The sequence below is a fragment of the Oreochromis aureus genome, linkage group 3, assembly GCF_013358895.1.
Source record: "Oreochromis aureus strain Israel breed Guangdong linkage group 3, ZZ_aureus, whole genome shotgun sequence".
NCBI lineage: Eukaryota > Metazoa > Chordata > Actinopteri > Cichliformes > Cichlidae > Oreochromis > Oreochromis aureus.
Window position 1 is genome coordinate 74953210 of NC_052944.1, and position 16298 is coordinate 74969507.

At 39.6% G+C, this 16298-nt stretch overlaps 1 protein-coding gene and 1 long non-coding RNA gene across 4 annotated transcripts; both read right to left on the reverse strand.

Moving 5' to 3' along the window:
* Positions 1–1537: 1537 nt before the first annotated feature.
* On the reverse strand, positions 1538–12446 carry LOC120437617. 3 transcript variants are annotated; one of them, XR_005611291.1, is made up of 3 exons: positions 12373–12446; positions 2235–2567; positions 1538–2134 (listed from the first exon to the last, which is right to left on the reverse strand). It is a non-coding gene; the product is annotated as an uncharacterized LOC120437617 (long non-coding RNA). The 3 variants fall into 3 exon arrangements; XR_005611292.1 differs by lacking the exon at positions 12373–12446 and adding an exon at positions 6441–6556; XR_005611290.1 differs by lacking the exon at positions 12373–12446 and adding an exon at positions 4691–4894.
* Positions 8084–12388, reverse strand: LOC120437610 (E3 SUMO-protein ligase ZBED1-like). The gene is made up of 4 exons (XM_039608159.1): positions 10923–12388; positions 10265–10414; positions 9696–9958; positions 8084–9564 (listed from the first exon to the last, which is right to left on the reverse strand). The coding sequence occupies exons 1-4, from the start codon at positions 11677–11679 to the stop codon at positions 8773–8775; spliced, it is 1962 nt and encodes a 653-aa protein (XP_039464093.1). The 5' UTR covers positions 11680–12388; the 3' UTR covers positions 8084–8772.
* Positions 12447–16298: the final 3852 nt, after the last annotated feature.

Genomic DNA, 16298 nt, shown 5'->3' on the forward strand with positions numbered 1-16298 from the left:
TAAACATGAAGCTTTTATCTAGAAAAGCTAAAAAATGTATCATTGAGTAGTTTTTCAATATAATCTGAGTTTTTTTGGTAAATATTTAAATGTACTTATATGCCACAATTTTCCTCTCTTAAGTGCTTTCTGTCTAACATTCAAACTGATGGATGCGTCAGACAGCAACTTAGGTTTTGTATGTTGTCCAAGGATATTTGGCATGCAGAGTGGAGCAGCAAGGGATCAATTCACAAGCTTTATAATTAGTGGATGATCTGCTCTACCTCCTGAGATGAAGCCACTCCAGGAATGCCAACAATTATCCATCTGTTTAATGGAGACATCGATTGTCCCCTTGTGTCAACATCTTGTAGTTTGGTTAATGAATAAATGTATTTCCTCCCACATAGTTTATTTATGGCCACTAGAGGGAGATGTTGGACTTTAAAGACTAACATTGATATAAACAGATCAACATTTCTTTAATATTTTGTCAATAATAAAATGACAGTAATGTGATTACAGTAACAGTAATGTGATTACACTCACCAGTGTTAGTAATGAACAAAACCACATAAAACAAACAAAAAAAACCAATAATTTACCACCATCTGAACATATGTTAGCAGAGTTAACATATTACAGGCACTGAGACCCCCACTCTGCATTGTGTGGGGTCATTGGCCTCTTGTTGTCTTACATTTACAGACAAGCATGTGAAGAGTCTCCTGCAAACCTACTTCTAAGTTATGACAGTTATGAGCGTTTATTAAATTCAGGTACAAGCATCAGCAAACTGTACTTGAAACATCAACCCTCATCTAAGCAAAGTTAACACATCATATTGTAATAATTGTTTTCTTGTACTCACACTATATACCACTAAACAAAGCTCCAGCTGTGGGTCTTAATGTTATGGACATGTGCATATGTTAGTTAGAGAATGTATAAATATTCTTGTGCTTGATTCTAATCTGCTGTCAAGTCTCATATACAGAAAAATTGCAGTTACTAGAACACAGAACAAACACCAGGTAAAGCTGTTCAATCAATAAAACTAATTTCACTTTGATTTGAGACAAACTGAAGTGATTTACACATCTCTGTTATCAGGCTGTGGGACATAAAGTTTAATGTTTAAAGGGCTCCAGTGTAAAGATCCACAGCTCTAATGTGCTGAGAAATAAACAGCAGCACTGAGAGTGTGCTCAGTGGTTAAAATATTTCTCATCACCATCTGATCATCTCCCAGGTCAGCTCTGCTCCACTCTACAACTGTGATTGTGTGGAAAAAGGGTCACATGACTTGCAAAACACTCCTTTCAGTGTGAGTGCAGACAAGAGTCTGAGCAGAAAGCCCAGCTGAACACAGATCGATAACCAGCTTTCTGATACCAGTTATCTGCAGCTGGAGTTTTAATGTAGGTTTGTCAAGCCAGCTAAAGACTGACTGTGTTCAACTATCCTTACAGTATACACTGCAGGTTTTTTTCATCTCTGTGAGACTTGAATTTGTTTTAATATGAGGTATATAAAGGAACTCACAAACTGAATATTTTGTGTTCACAGGCTGAAGTTATTTTTTATTTATTTTTTTATCTCTATCAACATTTGACAATTTTTTTTGCTTGAAAATACAAATCCAAAATACAGGACATAAATATGAAAAAAATGTGCTACAGAAAAATACCAATAAGATGAGCATCTGGAAGCCAAAAAAACATTCCCATCAACAAATCCCACAAAAACTGTGAAGATGAACAAACACTGTAGTTCACAGAGTCTCTGACAGACAGCACAGAGACACACTGACACAGTCTGAACAGGTTTGATGATAATCAGAGAAATTTATCATCAAACCAACTCTGGACATGTTTGATGTCTGTCTGCTGCTGATCAGATCATCTGTCTGTACCTGAATCTTCACTGACAACACTGTTGAGTTTATGTGGAAAAAACTCTGAGACATTTCAAACAGGCTGCAGCTCAACAGGAGGCTGGTATGAATTCTGACTCTGCTTCTTTTTATGTTTTCTGTAGATCAAAAAAACAACAGCACCAACAAGAAGCACAGCAGGAATACAGACACCAACTATCAATGCAACAGATCCATCTTCCTTCCCTCCATCCTCTGTGTGTCCTCCTTGTTTTCCTAGAAATGAGAAACAACTGTGAGATGCTTAGAAAAAATAAAACAGCAACCAGGAAGCAGCTTCACCTCTGATCACACACACTCAACTCTACTCACTCACCTGGAGGATCGACTCTCAGGTAGATGCTGATGAGCTCCCATGATTGTGTTTCTTCCATTAAGACACGGCACTTGTATGTTCCAGTGTCATTAATCGTTACATTGTTCAGAATTAAAGACACGTCTCCATCCTTCATCTGTCTGTCCTGCAGATCCACCCGATTCTTAAAAGATGGATGCTGGTTGTCTGAGTGAAGGTGATCATCCCGGTACAGAAGCACATATTCATCTCCCAGGTCAGCTCTGCTCCACTCTACAACCATGATGTTGTTGTTTGGAGCTCGACATGTCAGAGTGACGTCCTGTCCAGACTCAGCTGTGATGTTTTTCTGGTCTGAAAGAGGAAACAAGACAGAGCAGAGAGGTTAAAGGTCAAAATCCTACAGCAGCCAATCAAAAACATACACACACAATATTTACTATTAACATTTACAAAAGAACAGCATATTACAAAACTTACTGTACAAAACTATATAAAAGTATTTTTGTTTACTGCTGCTGAGCATCTATTGACCAAAACACTGTCTTTAGAAAACAGAAAACCTAAATACAGGAAGTGCTGAGTGGACTGTACCAAGTATCCAACATCATGGGGGAATAATTCATAAATGATTGGAGTCATTTTTATTCTTTAAGAACTGAATTTAAAATTCAGTGTTTCAAACAGCTCAACAAATATCAGGAAACACAGAAAGTGTTTGTGAGCAGCTTCAGTCAGTAGAAGGACATCAGCCAATGAGAAACCATGGTTTCTGCTCATCAGTGAGAAGGTTTATAAAACCAATTTCATATAATTCAATCTTCATCATTCTACAGAGAGAAAGATTATTCACAAGTGTGCAACACTCAGAAAAACTGCAATAAACCTAAGAGCTACGTCTCAAACTCCACAGCGTCATCAGCATAATAGAGGTTGAAGTTCAGCACAAGTAGAAAAAGTCGGAAAAATGCAAAGTTGCATCTGAACAGACGCAACAGTGGTGGAGACTCATTCAGCCAGACCTTGGCTACTGAGGCTGACTATAGGGACATTTTATTTTTCACCACTAAATTTAGTTACAACCAACACAACTACCTGGTTGTTGTTCCTCCAGGTGAGTGAGTAGAGTTGAGTGTGTGTGTGATCAGAGGTGAAGCTGCTTCCTGGTTGTTGTTGTGTGTCTGTGAGCAGTGTGTGTGGAGAGCAAAACATAACTATTTCTGTGTTCAAAGGTTCTACAACAACAAGCTTTAAACAAAAAGCTTTGTAGATGTATACTGACTCCTGAAACTACAACACACACTCTTTGTATCTGTCACAGCTGGATCACCGCCACAGATGTTAACTCTACATAGAAGCTACCAAGCCTTGTGTCAACTTCATAAAAACAGACAAACTGAATAAATATGAAAATAATCCTTTGAGAAATATTATTACTAATTTAACCAGAGTGATACTAAGTTTAGTTTCTTACAGTTAAATCTCACCTGCAGAGACAAAGACGGCAACCATCAGCGTGGAGCAGAGTGACGCAGTAACAGCAGACATGTCCGTGTTCTCTGTTTCTGCTGATCTGACTCTTAGTTTGTCCTAAATGTCTGAGTCTGTTGGTGTTTTCACTCAATAACTGAAACTGAGTTTAAACCTGAACACATCAGATTAAATTTAAGGTTTAAATAAAGCTAAAGCTGCGGTTCAAACTCTTCCGTGTTTGTTGAGGACGTCGCGTTAGATTGACGTATAGGAGGGTTGGACTGAGGACAAGCGGAAATAAGTGCGTCCGAGCAAACGAGGCGAAGTGGAAAAGTTTTAGTGTTCAGTTCTTGAACGATCTCCACAGAACAAAATCAGAACCTCTCATGTGTCGTCATGTATAAACAGTTTGTGTTACAGTCTTTGAAGCAAAAGTGCATTTTGTTTCTGACAGTTTGATTCTCGTTTCCTCATCACAAACAGAAATCCTGAATCAATATGACAACACGACAACCATCAGCGTGGAGCAGAGTGACGCAGTTACAGCAGACATGTCCGTGTTCTCTGTTTCTGCTGATTTGACTCTTAGTTTGTCCTAAATGTCTGAGTCTGTTGATATTTTCACTCAATAACTGAACCTGAGTTTAAATCTGACGACACAAGATTAAATTTAAGGTTTAAAATAAAGCTGAAAGTCACTGACTGTTAGAACAGATCTGTCGTTGGGCGCTCGGTCAAACTTAACAGTTCAAACACAATTTACAGATTCATATGGAAGTTGTGTTGGGGTGATTGACCAAAAAAATTTGAATTTTCTAGAAATAATTCCATGTTTCAGGTTTTACAGGGTTAACATCCACTAGAAATGACATTTTAAATGACGTCTCAGTCTTTTATGAAACAGTTTTTGTGTTAAAACATTTTTGTGGGTGGATGTTAACCAAACTGTAACTTTGTACCTAAAAAAAAGAAAATACTTTTAGAAAAAGACAGCAAACACTTACTGGTTTTTTTAAGAGATCTATTAAATCCTCAAACACTCTTCTGATCATCAGGATGGAACAAAAATCCATATAAAGATAAAAAGTGTGAGGTTGGTGTAATCCATCTGCTTTCTCTGTAGGTCAGAAGGAACCTACTGAAGGTTTAAACAACAGAAACAATTTTAAAAAAAATAGAGAACAGAAAGTTCTGTGGCTGATCTCTACTCTGTATCACGAAGCTGAAACAGCTGACTTGTTTCACTTTGACATCCTATTTTAGAGATGCGTCTCAGATGTGTCTGGTCAGCAAAACCATTCAACCTACATTTGACCACGTATAAAAGGGGTTAAAGGAAATGAATTTGTTTAAAAGAAAACAGGTCCACTCTGTGTGTGACAGCTTTTCTTGAATTCAGTTCATATGAGGTGTTTTGACAGGTGAAATCAGCCAACAGTAAATCAAATGCTTTCCACTAACACCACCTGTATCACTGTTTTGGGTCTTTGAAACAGGATTTTGAGTTGTTTCATTTTTGTTCTAAGAAATGATTGATGTTCTAACTTTATTATCTTTCTACTTCTACTTCCTGTGTCTAGTTTTACTTCCTGTGTCTCATCATTTGTGATTGGCCCAGCTGTGCTCCCGCATGTTATCCTTTTTGTACATGTTGTCTCAGTCTTCTCTTGCTCTTTGCTGTGCTCTCCCTCACGGCTGTGTCCCATGAAGATTATAGTTAACCTTCATGTGACACTAACCTAGTTGACACAGTGATGAGTAGATGATGTCTTGGAGTGTGTGGGACATTCACTTTTCTGTGTCCACACTGTGTTGGTGTGACACTCAAGAGCGACATCTGCTGGATTAAAAAAATCACTGCAGATAACCTGGATAAAGACTGAACATAACCAGCTACATAACCAGCTTATGATAAAGTTATAACTGAATGAAAGGTAGTGTATATATTTCAGTTAATTTCATTATAACAACATGTTACGACTGACTAATCATAATCTAACTAAGTAAGTAAGTGAAAAATACTACATAAAAGGTGAAAGTTGTGTTTATGAAGTAAAAGTGCTCCTGACAGTGGAGTGCTCATGTACTTTTAATGTAGGGCACAAGACACATTTACCTACAGAAAAAAAATAATAACATTCATCTCAAATAAAAAACAAAGATTTAAATGAAGAACGAAACTGGAACATATTTAACTCAGATTGTTGGGTAGATAGCTTGGACTGGGAGGACTGTAAGGTGCTAGTTCAGATTTGCAGCTACCACTCCCCGGAGTGTCCGCCAGAACACTGCTCCAGGCCCGGATGAATGTTCAGGAGGGAGACAATGAAGACACCGAGGATAGTGCAGACTCTTACATTGACTTCACACAGTTGAAGGTAACAGGGATATTCTCAGAGGCGCAGGTATTGCATACAGGTTTAGGTGCACGGGTGCGTGTGTGGGTGTGGAACAGAAAGAAAATACTACATTACTAAGGTGTTCACATCAATAACTCAAGAGTACATCAACATAAACACAAGTAGGAAATAAACTAACATCCCCTTTAAACACTATAGGCCATATATTACCCATGACTCACGTATAGACCCACTGAGAGAGCTAACACATACACAATTATACCCAGCCACACAGCAGGAGAGTTAGCTTAGCTCCCGTTAGCAGCACAGACAGAAACATAGTGAGTTCCCCATTAACCTCAGACACAGTCCTAAACACATCTTATCATCACATACTCACACATCACAAACTTACTTTGATCATTAACGCACACTTCTCAAGGAATGACCCTCTCTGCCGGTAATCTGGAGCAGAAACGCTCAGGTGCCTTGCCCACGTTTCTCCCTGCCCATAGTCTCTCATACAAAGCGGTGGGTGACCTCTACTGGCCACTCTACAAAACTACCAGTGAAACTAACCGCTGAACAGAATAAAACTACGGGGCCTTTTGTACATAGATGACATAGATAACTGTACATAGATGACTGAGCAAAAGCAACAACAGGAAAGGAAAAACACTGACCTTATTTGACATCATGAGATCAAAAAATCCCACACTGCCGAATATGTCCTTTTTCTCGGTAGTTCTGTTGTAGTGTTTTTTTGCCAAAAAGATGAAGTCAAACAGCTCAAACAGCCCGGCTTCATCGTTGTCAGACCCCTGCAGTCTTTCACTGCCTGCTGTTTTGTAATATAACTTTGAGAAGAAAGAATACTTGTGTTGAAAACATATTTCAGATTTTTGTTTGTTCACTAAAACTTCAAAAGAGAAGGAAACATTTTGTTACTGGTAATTTTTCTTATACAGATAAGGCATTATTTCTGTACCATTATTTAATTCCCAAGGTTTTTAAGTTATCTTTTTGCACACAGAAGGTATCGTTTAAATATGTTAAAAAATTTTCTTTAAATAAATGGTATTATTAAAGTTTTTCATGACTGGGGCAAATGTCCTCTTTTTGGGAAATCAAAGTATGGTCACCCTATGCAGTGCACAAAGCTGGATGAGGCATTATCCATGTTTTGCACACACACTGAATTTAGTTGTAAAGGACAGTATCAAAGCTGTCCCAAAAGTGTTGCTGTTGCTGGAAAAATGCCGTGCAATTGTGTCCTTTTTTCACCACAGCACAAAGGCTACAGAGAAGCTCGGGGATATTCAGCAACATTTTAAAGTAGCAGAACACAAGCTAATTCAGTCAGTAGTACCTGCTGGAACTCTGTCTCTTACATGTTGGAGCAGCTCTGTGAGCAAAATGAAGCTGTGACCACAGCCCTCTGCCTTTTAGGGAAGAATGCATTGTGCTTAAATGTGGAAGAATTATCCCTGATCAAGGAAACAGTTGATGCACTATGGTAATGGAAGAAGTAACACAGGAAGTTTAATCTGAAAAACATGTTTCAGTCTCCAAAGTTATTCCAATTGTGTCACTCATTCACAGGGCTGTAGGGCTGTAACTGGTAAGCCTCGGCTCTGAATACTTCTTTTAGAATATTTGTATATTGATATTTATGCTTGTGCTTTTATATGCTGTTTGAAATCATTATTAATAAAATGTTGACCTGTTTTATCATTGAACCACGTCTCTGTACTGAGTATAACGAACCTAAGTGCCTTCTTGGTGATTAGTATCATCTCGATCCAGTAATCTCTGGGTGAAATTCCCAGGGTGGCGTTGTTGGGTTTTTATCAAATTGTGAAGAGTCTCCATTTTTCCCCACCTCGTGCTGCCACAGATATCAAGCTCCAAGAATACCTGTTGCGTTGAAGCTGGAAATCAGAACCTTTTGTGGCCGACTACCCAGTGTTAGAGAGTTATCTCTGGGATGCTGGGATGATAGCTCCCTCAGGACTTAAAACTCCGGTCAGAGAGTGGGGCACAGAGAGTGATGTCCGGATATACTTTAATGGAAGTTAACAGCAGCCCAACAGTACAGCAGTAGGCATATTTAACAAGTGTAGGAGAGGGGACAGACGTGTGGTTCTAAATAACAAGAAACAAGAAGAAACAATTCTCACATGTAAATATATCAATCGTCACTTCCCAATAGTGCTGGGCGATATGGAAAAAATATTTATCACGATATGAATCATTTTATATCATGATAACGATATATATCACGATATACCACAATGTTTCCAGTTATTCTCTGAAAAGTGTGAAAAATTTCATTCCTCACTTTTTTTCCTCAACTTTATTTTGAAGAGACATTTAACGGAACTGTCACAATTGAGAAACATACATTTTAATATAAATGTATCAAATGAAAACAGCTGTGGCCTTCACATTTTTTTTCCAAAACGTACATTTAAAATGAATTGTCAAAATAAACTTAAAGTGCACAACAGTTTCAAGTTTCTGAGAAGAAAACTCAGATTTGCACAAAAGTTCAGCTATAAAAAATTAACAAATTATTTCTTAACTTTCTGAAATCTGTAACCTTGTAGTGCAAAGTTTGCAAACCAATATAAAGTGACAAAAGTAAGCATCACGGTTGAACAGAACTCTGTTTAAGGCATTAACCATAAATTAAAGTGCAAACAGAAAATGGCTACTTTGCAGAAGTAGATATGTTACTGTTGAATTTACAGGTTGAGTGCAAGGAAGACTAGTTGGTCAACTGTGTTTGGCTTAAGACATGACCTCTTACATGTGATGATGTTCCCGCTCGCACTGAAAGCCCTTTCAGATGAAGAACTAGTAGCAGGAATGCACAAGTACTTTCTGGCCAGCCTGGCCAACAGTGGAAAGCTTGTCTCATGCTGCTTCCACCACTCCAGTGGGTCAGTCTCTGAGTCAGGTCCAGGTGTCTGAAGATACATAGAGAGCTCCAGTTCAATGGATGCTCTACTGGGTTGGGAGTGGGTGGTGGATTGACCTGCCTTTTTGAAGTAGCTACCTAAACTTTTCTTTTTCTTTGTGGGACGGGGAAGCTCTGGATCATCGTCAGCAGCTGGGGGTGAACTGGAGGCTGCTGCTGTTTGTGCACTTTCTGGTGCTATTGCTCCTACCATGTCCACCAGCTCTGCTGCAGCTCTCATCTTTATGAACTCCACCCTCTCTTCCTTGATGTAGGCTGTCTTAAACCGTGGGTCAAGAAGTGTTGCCATGTCTAGGAGGTTGTTGGTGGCATGGTCATCATACTTTTCATTGAGGTACTTGAGGATACCGTCTTTGACTGCTTTTGTGAGCTCTGTGTCTCCATCCTTCTGACTGAGGATTTCATTGTTGAAGAGGTGCAGAACTGGCTTCAGAAAAGATACGCTGACGTAACTCTCCCCTGACAAAGCGTCAGTAAACTCGAACAGTGGACCCAGTGCGTTGTTCAAGGACTCTAGCAATGCCACATCTTGCCAGCTTGGCACCAGATGCCTTGTCTAAGTCAAATAGCAAAAAAGAAAGGGGGAAAAAAAGGTTACTTTCATGAGGTGGTGAATCTAGGCTGCAAACATAATCAGAATCCAAAATGAAAAGAATCAATGTACAATGTCCAGTGGCTATGTCTCACCTTCTTGTCTGCAAGGAGAACCTGTGAAAGAGCTTTCTCCTGCTCCAGGAACCTCTCTATCATCATCTGCCGCGAGCCCCATCTTGTAGGGCTTTCAGTGATGAGCTGATGAAGAGGCAAGCCCAGCACTGCTTGCACCTTGGCCAATTCACGTTTTTTCTTCCATGACTTGGAGAAAGTACTCACCACCTTTTTACACACTCCAACTGCTCGTTCCACAGCCTGTTTTGTAGATACTGGTGTAAGAGCTTTTAGAGCATTCTCTGTTGAAATAAAACAAAAAAGTATGTTATAACATATTTTGACAGCAACTTTATTTTTTATCATAATGTATCACTTCAATTACTTATGAATTGATTTAATAATTAGATACTGTGAGCAGCTAGTATCACAATTCATTCTTTACTGTGACAGGCAAAAAAAATATATATATATATATAAATAAAACTTGTTCAATAATGTTTTGTACATGGGCTGATCTAATTTAGATTTACTAATATTTTTGTTGCTACTATACTAGTCTCAACACAATAATACACTAAGCCATTTTTAGATTGTTTTACACTAACCAATGGCTAGCTGTAGGCGGTGACCAAAGCATTGTAGCCGTTCCCACTGGTTCAGTTCCATTGCAGAGATGTTGTTAGTGGCGTTATCCGTGGTGACACAGACAAGGTGGCATTCTTGCAATCCCCATGACTCCAGTGTATCTCTCAGACCTAGACACATTAATTCTTAATTAGGAGTGACTCAGAATTACTACAGCCAGAACAGCATCTGAAAATATTTGTTTTACTAACATGCATATCATATATGTTGGTAAAACTAGTGTGTGTGTGTACATACATATATATACATACACACTCACACACACACACACACACAGATATACATACACACTCACACACACACACACACACACAGATATACATACACACTCACACACACACACACAGATATACATATACATACACACACACACACAATAATATATATATATATATATACATATATATATATATATACATACATATATATATATATATACATATATATATATATATATATACATACATACATACATACATATATATATATATATATATATATATATATATATATATATATATATATATATATATATATATATATTAGTACTACATGCACTTATATATGCACATAATGTACTTTTATGCGGTTAAATATGTAGCAATGGTGGACTCATACCTTGGGCTAACATGCCTCCAGTGTGGTCTTCTGGAAAGTACGCAGTCTGTAAACAGCGAGCGCAGAGGGTCCAGTCTTTGTTGATGAAATGGATGGTTACGCTCATGTAGGGCTGCGTATCTCTGCTCGTCCATAGGTCAGTAGTCAAGGCATAATGCATGACACTGCAAACATCCTTCTCTACTTTGGCCCGGCATGCGTCATATAAGCGTGGCAATTCAACTTTACTGAAGTGCTTACGACCGGGCATGACGTACCTCGGATCAAGGACTTTGACGAGGTCACGAAAGCTGTCCTTCTCAACTACGTAAACAGGGGCCATGCCCTTACAAATGTAACGCGAGATGGCTTCTGTGATTTGTTTATGGCGCTGGGACGTTTTCTCATACGGCGTCCCTTGTGCGAAAGACTGCTGTATCTTCGGCTGGCTATAGTTTTTCTTTTCTAAAATTGCTCCCGTCGTTCCACAGCTTGGTTTAGCTCGGATTTTCTGGATTCTTGAGTATTCTTTTTCGTGGGCCTTCTGTAGGTGATAGAAGAGATTTGTTGTGTTGCCATCGGGCGCGGGAATAGTTTTATAGCATAGCTTGCAAATGGGCGTCTTCTGCTCCGTGTCAGTGCTGTTGAACCCAAAATGTAACCAAATCACAGATGTACCCCCTCTTTTCGGTAAAAATGCTTCTTCTTGGGCTGGCTGTGTAGCTGTCTCTGCCTGTTGCATGTCCGGGCATGAAACTGCAACCTGTCGCGTGTCCATCGTTTAGAGTTTTGAGGATGTCGCAAATCCGGGTGCACGTAAAGCAGCACCATGTCGCAAAACCACAAGACGGAGTTTCTTTGTGGATATTTCTTCTCCGAAAAATATCATTTTTTATACTTCATTTTCTCTTGCATAAAGTTAGAGTATGAATAGTGACAAAACAACATTAATATATTTGCGCCCAGGCTATTTAATTTTATTTTTTATGTATAAATTTTTAAAATTACAAACGATAGAAACGATAGAAACGATAGAAGACAAATGGCACGATAGACACTTTTCTATCGTCCACACGATATATATCGTCATATCGCACAGCACTACTTCCCAACATCATGCCAATATAATGAACTGTAACACAAATAATCAGCTGACTGCTCTGACATAAGAAAGTCCCACAATCTCATTTGAACAGGCAGGAAAACAAGGATATCTGCATATCTCAGGCAACAGAAAAGACTTAATGCTCTCAAATTAGGAAAGGTCAGCAATTACATGGTCTTCAGTGCCCTCTAGTGGCTAAATAACCCAACTGCGGTGCACAGATCCGCCCGCAACAAATGCTACGGTGGTAAGTCACATGCCTCTACCAATCCTGCTAAATCTCCTAGCATAAACCCCCTGTAATTAACGTCAAACCCGTACTATAAGTGGAAATAAACTCGTAGAACTGGAGGGATTTTGACTCACTTTTGCACAGGAACGCACACGGCTGGAGATCGCTATTCCCCCGCACTCATGGAGAAAAACATGCCTAGTGCTCCTCGGACTCGTGATACGGCAGGACCGTCGTAAAAGCATGTGACGTCATCACCGCAGCAAACAGTAAGAACAAAGTGGAACTTATCGGCAGAGATTAACATTGTACTTATAGCGATGTGATCGAAATATAAGGAGACTTTCGGACACCCAGACTACATATAGTAGCATCTGAAAATCTACTAAAATACATGAATGCATATAACTAAGTCTAAAAACATGGGTGCAGTTTCATAAGTGAGGCGAGAGGAATTAATTGCAATCAATGAGTACTTGGCAGCACAAATGAAGCAGCTGCTAATGAATGAGATGCACCAAGAAAGGCTAACTGAAGGCAATATGGTCCTTACTGCAGGAGCTAAGAGTGAAGGAGACCTGTATTCACTGGTTAAAAGTAGAATAGGAGGGAGAGCCTTTAGCTTCCACTCCTCTCTTCTGTGGAACCAGCTTCCAATTTGGAGACAGACACCATCTCTACTTTTAAGATGCACTGACAGAGGCGAGGCTGCTAGACACTGGCACCATTGCACCCTCTAACCACCACCAGTAGGTGACAGGTGAAGTGTCTTGCTCAAGGACACAGCAACCGAGACTGTCCGAGCCAGGGCTTGAACCGGCAACCTTCCTATGACAAGGCAAACGGCCAACTCCTGAGCCACGATCGCCCATAGGCTGCTGGGGGATTCCCGTGAAGCACTGTCACAGTCACCTTTCTCACTGTGTGTGAGAGTCCCCTTGTGGCGACACAGCAACATTAAGCAAGAGTAAGAGACTAAGCCTGGGGCTGCATTACTGTGCTGTTGTGTTAATGAATGACAGTAAAGAAAGGATGATTTTATTGGAGCGTCCTGACTGTCACCACTGCTATCCAACCAACACCTATCCTGAGTGAGACCCAAATTAATACTTTGTGCTCTGTCATAACTTATAGCGGTGAGATCATGTGTATAATGAATTAACATCCTTAACATACATCCTTCTTCAGTAGAGTGCTCATGGGTTTTTAAATTCCAAAGCCAAAATGAGAAATTTTATCCAGCTAATCACTTGTAGGTTCATTATTTTTTAGATCCAATTAAAAATCAAACCACTGAAAAGGAAAAGAACAGAGTTTATTGAACAGAGTGATATAAACAACAAAACAAAACATAAGAAAAGGAAAACAATCTAAAGCAACCCTGGGGTGTGGATACTTAAGCATTTCACACACAGCAGGTAAAAAACAATGACACAGATAGATGGAGAGAAAAGAGTAGAGCCGGAGACAGACTTTCTATCTATCTTTCTATCAAATTTTCAAGTCAGTATGTAAATATGAAGTAAATTTTCAAGTAAAAATGACCCAACAGGAAGTATTGCTAAATTAATCAACAGTTTATTTATTAGCAGAGAGAGGAAAATAATTAATCCCAAATTATATCTAATGACTTCCCTTTTTTAAATCCCAACAAACCCACAATATGTGAACAGCAGACAAGGATCCCCCGAATGGAAACAAAACTCAAAGTTGTCTAAAGTCCAGTTATAGCTAATCAATGAATAATGAATACTTTCAGTCAGGGTGATTACTGATCATGTGAGAACTTCATTTACACTCACGTAGTCATGATGGTCATATCATAGCATGCACATAACAGCTTATCTCTAGCAGGTGATGCCCCCTTATTTCCTCTTACAAAAAGCTATTGAACCTGAGAGTTACAACAAACACACACTGGGCTTCTTTCACTAAAAGTGTGAAGAAATGTTCACATCTAAAATTACATTTATGAAGCATGTGTATGTTAGTGAATCACTGTAAATCAGCAGGTTTGGCTCCCACATTTCTCTGTATGAGGAAACTCCTTACATCACAGGCTGAGGTGTTGAAAGCAGTGATGATGCAGAGAAGTCTGCATGTTTTCAAGAAAAAAAGTGTAATGTTATGTGTAAATGTCAGATTTGTGTGAAAAATTCCTACATAGTTTGTGAATGAGGCCCAGTGTCATTATTAGTCATTATTCTAATATTAGTCGATTCAACCAATGGAATTCTGTGAATCAGTTTTTCTCCAACAAATCCCACAAAAGCTGTAAAGATAAATAAACACTGTAGTTCACAGAGTCTCTGACAGACAGCACAGAGACACACTAACACAGTCTGAGCAGGTTTGATGATAATCAGAGAAATTTAACATCAAACCAACTCTGGATGTGTTTGATGTCTGTCTGCTGGATGATCAGATCATCTGTCTGTACCTGAATGTTCACTGACAACACTGAGAGTCTGAACAGCAGCAGGAGACTCAGAGTTTATGTGGAAAAACCTCTCAGACATTTCAAAAAGGCTGCAGTTCAACAGGAGGCTGGAATAAATCCTAACTGTGCTGTTGTTTATGTTTATTGTAGATCAGGAAAAAAACAACAATGGCAACAGCACCAACAAGAAGAACAGGAGCAACTTAAAGACCAACTGTCCTTCTGGCAGATTCGTCCCCTGTCTTCTTTCCTTTTTCTTTTTTTCCTCCATCCTCTGTGTCTCCTCCTGTCTGCCCTGCAGGTGAGAAACAGGTGTGAGGTGTCAGCTGTCAGGTAGGTGATGAGTGAAGAACAGAACAGAATCCATTTCCTCTTCAAACTGCTGTCAGACATTATCTGCTGCACTCTGATCACATCACTCAGACCAGCTGCTTTCTACAAAGTCTCATCAACAACATCTTTAGAAACAAACATCAACAACCAGGAAGCAGCTTCACCTCTGATCACACACACACTCAACTCTACTCACTCACCTGGAGGATCAACAACCAGGTTGGTGCTGTTAGTCATAGGTCCTCCCACTTCCTGGACAACACGACACTTGTATGTTTCACTGTTATTAATGGTCACATCCTTCAGAATCAAAGACACGTCTCCATCCTTCTACAACTATGATCAATCAATCTTTATTTATAAAGCACTTTTCATGCGAAAAATGTAGCACAAAGTGCTTTACATGGTTAAAAGCAGCCCACCCCACCCCAACCTCCCACTCACTCCCCACACTCTCATTAACATAAACGATCATGAATACCCCCCACACACACACGCACACTTAAAGAGTAAAATTGGGCTGGGTATGCATGAGCCAAGTGAGGAAACACTATAACAGGGAGGCGTCTGCACCGGGAGCCGGTCACAGACCGGAGCCTCCAGGCTGGGCACACAGCAGGAGGGAGGCAAAGAAGCCCCCCAGCCAGGCTGAGAGGACCCACAGAGCCCCAGCAGCCATGGTCGATCACAGCCCCCCCGCAGAGAGCCCCCTCCGAGGAAACACTGGAGATATGGCCTAATAAGAATATAAACAGGATAAAGAAATAAAATAAATAAGAATGGGATACAATATAAATATAAATAGAGTAAGAAGATAAAAAATGAATAAGAATAAAATCAATAAATATTAGGTAAAGCCTAAATTAATAATATAAATAGAATAACAGCATAAAATAAATAAACGTCAAACAACAGAGGGCTCAGTGTGGAGATGGGTGGGGAAAACCAGCTGGTTCTTCCTGTAACATCACTGTTTTCCCATTGGACAGTGGAGTTTACTGGTGTGTGTCCAGAGAGGGTCCCATCAGTAACATGGTTAACCTGACAGTCACTGGTAAGCTGAGTGTGTGGAGTTAGTGTTGATGAAGCTGTGTGTAAATGGATGAAATGCTGTAGTTTGTCTCTGTGTTGAGGTGGATCAGTGATCCTGCAGAGTCCTGTCCTCCCTGTGATGGAGGGAGATGACGTCACTCTGCTCTGTAAAACAAAGACCACTCCCTCCAACCTCCCAGCTGCTTTCTATAAAGATGGCTCCCTCATCAGGAAGCAGCCTACAGGTCACATGAC